The 6,000-nt window shown below is 38.7% G+C and overlaps 1 protein-coding gene across 1 annotated transcript in view; it reads right to left on the bottom strand.

Annotated features, from left to right (window-relative positions):
• Window positions 1–6: 6 nt before the first annotated feature.
• PPP3R1 (protein phosphatase 3 regulatory subunit B, alpha) overlaps window positions 7–6,000 on the bottom strand; it is a 64,116-nt gene continuing 58,122 nt past the window's right edge. The window contains exon 6 of the mRNA XM_077766393.1: window positions 7–1,113. Coding sequence (XP_077622519.1) covers window positions 1,066–1,113 — 48 coding nt within the window. The 3' untranslated portion in view covers window positions 7–1,065. The remainder of the gene's footprint in view (window positions 1,114–6,000) is intronic.

Here is a 6,000-nt window from a genome sequence, read left to right as displayed (position 1 = left end):
ATACATGCACATTAAATGTCACCAGTTTTTTAGATTAGCTGCAAGTCTTCTGAAACAAGGGAAATTTATGGTTCAAACAGAAGTTTAATGACACACCGTTTACCCATGTAATGAAACAAATGAATGGATATCCTTAAGTTCCATAGTTATTTCAGGTATTCATTAAGTAATGTCTGAGATAAATCATGATTGCCTCAGAGAGCTTCTGGCCTTTCCACAACTGGTAACTTACATTTAACTCAGGGACATTTAATAAATGAAAATGGCTCCTAGTTAAATAATAATCCTGAAGCAGCCATGAGCTTGGTGCGGTTCCCACGGGAACCCAAGCAAGAGCTCTTGGCAGCAGCACTGCACTGTACTTTCTCCTCAAGCAGAGATGTAGTAAGAGCTGCTCAGCAATGAGACCTAGTCCCTGAAAATCTATTGATAGGTATAAATAAAATTACAAACCCCTTTGTTACAAAACTGTAATTAAGGTAAATAATAGGACGTTAACAAATGCTTTGTCAATCTCTCAAAGGAGAAAGCACAGGGAAAGGAAAATAGCTGGCCTAACACCCGGCTCAAATTGTACAATTTTCTATCTATATATAAAACTGTGTGAAATAAAAGTAAGGATGTTTTATGTTCTGCTTGGCACTTTTGTACTCTATCATTTTGTTTCTGAATCAAGTATATTAAATTAAAGCCAACCTACTACACATATAGAAAGCTACATATATCTATATATAAATATTTACATATGTATATATAGATACTTTCTTGTTATAAAAGATGAAGAAAAATAAATTAAAAAGCCAACCCCTTCCCTTTCTTCACCACATTGATATGCTCTTTTCATGTTGCTGTCCTTCAGACTTTAAAGTGCTACACTGAGTTATTGAGAGAATAAGAGTTCAATAACACTTAGTTGGCTTCATGAGGCTCGTGTTGGAAAATGTGGCTTCACAGAGAAAAATACTTCCATTTAAATACACAGAGAGCATTGCTGGACGTCTTGAGCAGATCTTCAGAGATGGAGAAGAAAGCAAAAGTGTTGGGTGGTACTCTTTAGAAAAAGAGTCACACATCTACCACCATCTTTTTGTGGATATCTAGGCCACCTACAACCTGCAACAGACAGGAACAAATCAAACTTTACCATGGTGGAAAACTCTGTTTTACTGGTCTAACCACCTTAACCAAACTACAATTTAAGGGGTGCCTGGATGGCTCAAGTCGGTCAAGTGTCCTAATTTCAGCTCTCACAGTTCATGGGTTCAAGCCCCATGCCAGTCCTGTGCTGACAGCTCAGAGCCTAAAGGCTGCTTCAGATTGTGTCTCCCTCCTTCTCTCTCTCTGCCCCTCCCCCTCCAAATAAGCATTTTAAAAAACCCTACAATTTAAAAAACATACTACTATAACCATTTTCAGAAGCTGGCTTTTGAGGTTTGGGGTTTTGTTGTCTTTAACCTGTATTGCCTCTAGGTACGGACTGCTTTCTCACAGGATATCACTCATTTTCTTGTGTTCTGGGACAACGGTTGGCAAACTTAAAGGGCCAGACAGGAAGTATTTTAGGCTTTGTAAGCCACATACAATTTCTCTTGCATTTTCTTCTCCCACTTTTAACACTTTACAAATGTAAAAAAATGTTTAAGCTCAAAGACCTAGAAAACAGGCCATGGGAAGGATCTGACCCATTCTGGTTTGCTAACCCCTACTAAGGCAGTTTGATGCTAAATAATAACCAACTGTAAGCATAAAAATTACCTTCAAAAACCAACTAGGGGCTTATCAGTCCATTCTAGAAGGTATTAAGAAAATACCAAATAAAATCTTCCGCACATTATTTTCTCATGGGCTTCAATACACGTAGAATTGTTACAGAAGTCTCAGTGAATAACGACATGGAAATCTAAAGGTATAATCACCTGTTCACAGCCTGATAAATCTTCCCAGAGTAAACACCTAAGTAACTAGCACCCAGACCATTTCCTGGGGTCTTCTGCGGGCCCTTTCCAGCACCAGCCATCTCTCTCCTGCCCTAACACACATACAGGTAGCCACTACTGTGACTAGCAACATGCATTAGTTCGGTTTCAGCTTTTGTACAATTTTAAATGAAATTTCTTTCGTGTCTGGTTTTTTCACCCAACAGGTTTTTGAGATTAATCCATGTTGTTGTGTATAGCTGCATCTGTATTATTTTTAAATTTAAACTTAAAAATTTTATATCAAAAACAAAGCTTAAATAGCCAATTAGTTCTACAACTTCTGTTATAAAAACAGCAGTTTGCTACCCCTGCCTTCATTCTCTATTTTCTTTTACACAGAGGTAATCATTTAGAATTTTCAGCTAACATTCAGTATTTCCCTGAAGGCCTCCAAATAACAATCCTGAGTTGCCTTCTCTTGGGATTTAGAGTTGTAGGCATCTATCCACTGACTTCCCACCAGACGAGAGAAACACTTAGCTCTTACACACAAACCCTTCCCATCTATCTCTTACCCATATAATTCCAACAGTTACATCTTCATGATTCGCAGAAATTCAGCATTTTAATTATGATTACATAAACTACCGCAAAAAAGAATTGCATACTGCACATTTATTTTGCTACATTTCATGATTATCTGATCTTTTCTTTTGCTGGGTATTCTATGTATTTCACGAATTCAATCCCAAAATTTGGTTCTAACTATATTATGTAATTCTATCAGTTTTCTTATCTTTGAATCACTCACTGCCAGAGCTTTCCAACCTGCTTCAATGTAGGCCTCTCTGGATCTTTCTTCACCATCATCCCGGGCATTTCCTTCTCTCATGTTGGGCCATCTGCCTCTTGGACTCCACATTATCTTTTTTGATTTACAACCTTGTTACAGTAGGAGCACATCGTCCTAGAGTTTCCAAAAAAAGGGAAGCCTTGCATACCGAAAATATCTTCATTCTTTCATGGAGTCTGAGTTTGTAGAGAATTCTAGTTTGGAAATAACTGTCCCTCAAAATTGCAAAGGCAATGTTCTATTGTCTTCTACCTTATGAATACTTTGCTACTGAGAAGTTTGTTGCCATTATGATTTTTGAGTCTTTGTATAAAGCCTGTTCCCCCTACCCCTCTACCCCAGCTCTGAAGAAGTTTGTAGAATCCTCTGTTTCCTGTTTTTTGTTTTGTTTTTTAATTTTTTTAATGTTTTATTTATTTCTAGGAGAGAGAGACAGCATGAGCAGGGGAGGGTCAGAGAGAGAGGGAGTCACAGACTGAAACAGGCTCCAGGCTCTGAGCTGGCAGTCAGCACAGAGCCCGACGCGGGGCTCGAACCCACGAACCGCGAGATCATGACCTAAGCGAAAGTCGGACGCTTAACCGACTAAGCCACCCAGGCGCCCCTCAGTTTCCCGTTTTAAAATTCCATGACATTGCGCCTAGGTCCAGAGTATTTTTATATACTATGCTGAGTACTCAATAGTCCTCTCAGTCAGGAAGTCATTTTTGGTTCATTATTTTTTGATTGATTTTTGAGGACTTCCATCCCTCCATTTTCTCTCTGAAAACCCTAGCATTCAGGTGTTAGACTTCCTAGAATGGATCTCTGAATTTAAATTTCCAAGAACTCTTATTATCCAATTTTTAAGGATTCAGTATATCTTATCCCTGAAAATAAGGACTTTTTTTCATTTTAGAGGCATCAAAATGCAAATATGCTTATCTTCACTTAATCTCCACCACCAGCCTCCCAACCCCACTGCACAATCTATGATGCCTCATGTTTCCCAGACTCAAGATTCTACCTCACCCTCCAATCTCCCACTAGGGTGCAGGAGAGTCTGAGTAGAGTAGGAAGGGAGATCTAGTGTTCTGAATGCTTTTTAAACAGACTTTAAGCAATTGTTTTTAGTCTTGCCTTTATCCCCACTTTCACTTATGCTACTAATTTCTGAGCCTTTCAGGAATTCTGCATTATACACCAAGTTGCCTCTCAGCTTTACAAGCCGATAGCTCAGAACTCATATTTTCTCCTGCTTGTTAAGTCAGTTTATAGAGTTTTAAGTTGTCAAATCTTGGTGCTATCCTCCCTACTATTCTCTGTCCTGTGGGTTCATAACCTTTACGTTTTAATCCACTTATTTTCACTGGAGTTTGGAAAGGAAGCAAAAATAGATAATATGACCCTTGACAACAACAGGGATTGGGGATACCAACCCCACTATGCAGTGAAAAATCTACATATTTTGGGACACCTGGATGGCTCAGTCAGTTAAGCATCCGACTTCAGCTCAGGTCATGATCTCATGGTTCATGGGTTCAAGCCCCGCATGGGGCTCTGTGTTGACAGCTCAGAGCCTGGAGCCTGCTTCAGATTCTGTGTCTCCCTCTCTCTCTGCCCCTCCCCCACTAGTGCTCTGTTTCTGTCTCAATAATGCACATATAACTTTTGGCTCTCCCAAAATTTAACTACTAATAGCCCACTGCTAACCAGAAGCCTCACAAATAATAGTCAATTAACACTAGTTTGTATATGTATTACATAAAGTTGGGGAAAAAATTAAAACTATAACAAAAAACACATGCAATACTTCATTGAGAAAAAAACGCACAGAAGTGGACATGTGCCGTTCAAACCCATGTTTTTCAAGGGTCAACTATATAAGCATTCACAACCTGACTTTAACTCTGTCATTAATCATTTTTATCTTTGTATGTTTATGTATTCTGAAATTTTTAAAGGAGGTGGATAAGCATGTGATCTTTTAAAGTAACCTCCCATCTCATTTTACTGCTATAGCTTGAGAAATCAGAATAAAAAAGGCTTTATGAAGCCAGAGTTATGGACTTGATCAATGTTCAGAGAAGCTGAGTTTAAAACACAAAATTTTTCTACATCCCCAAACTACACTCCTCAAAAAGACAAAAGCAATTTATCTAATACTGGAAATAAACTCAAAGCACAGCTTGTGTATTCAATTAAAAAGCATCATATGTATCTTCATTTCCTTCCACTGACAAATGATTTACATGTAATTTTAACTTATATTTTACATTTACTAAATATAAATGGAATCTTCATCTATATAACATCTTACCTCACTGTAGGCAAGAGTTTTCCATTTTTGTTTTGTTCCCTCTAAGGATTTTTGTTGTTTATTTTGAGAGAGTGCAGGTATGAGCAGAGGAGGAGCAGAGAAAGAGGGAAAAAGAATCCCAAGCAGGCTCTGCACTAACAGAGCCATGCAGAGCCCAACGCGGGACTCCATCTCATGAACTGTGAGACCATGACCTGAGCTGAAGTCAAGAGTCAGATGCTCAACTGACTGAACCACCCAGGCACCCCTGAATTTGTTCTTTTCTTTCTTTCTTTTGAAAACTGGCTATGCTGCCATTACCAGCCTGGTCTCATGTCACAATCTGACAACACTCCACAGAAGTCTTTCCATGATCTTTGGTAAAGAAGAAACCGAGGAGTCACAAACCCTTGCAGCAGTACCACCAGGCAACAAAGTCTCAAATCTTAAGCCTAAATTTCTTCCAAAAAGACCGCCTGTTTAAATTAGAGCATCACCCTACTCTTTGAGACAACATGTATACAATATTCCCTTGAGTTGAAGGAAAATATTTTAAAGATAATGTGAACTTCTACTTAAATGCCACAGTAACAACTTTAGCCCATACATGACATGACACACAACCACCAGTATTAGCTTTTCCTTGTGTGATCTAAATAAAAAATGAAAAGGGAGGAAGGAAATCTTCCCATAGTAGCATCCAATCATAACTGAAAATCTTTAAAACTTTTTTATCTTTGCCTCCCCTCTGGATTCTCTGGGTCTTTCTAGCTTGCAATTAAAACTCCTTACAATATATCAAAAGGCTAGTATCTTTGCTTTAGGGGGAAAGTAGAGAAAGAAGCTGAGTGGTTGTCTTCCTGTCTGGAAGCACTGAGTAGTGGCAAATCTCTGAATCTACTGAAGAAAGGCTGTCAACTGGAAGCTAAGCTGTTGCCCCAGTTTCCGCT

Source organism: Crocuta crocuta, unplaced genomic scaffold (genome assembly GCF_008692635.1).
Source record: "Crocuta crocuta isolate KB4526 unplaced genomic scaffold, BGI_CrCroc_1.0 scaffold113, whole genome shotgun sequence".
Lineage (NCBI taxonomy): Eukaryota > Metazoa > Chordata > Mammalia > Carnivora > Hyaenidae > Crocuta > Crocuta crocuta.
The sequence above is the reverse complement of the archived record's forward strand: the minus strand, read 5'-3'. Positions and strand labels throughout refer to the sequence as shown.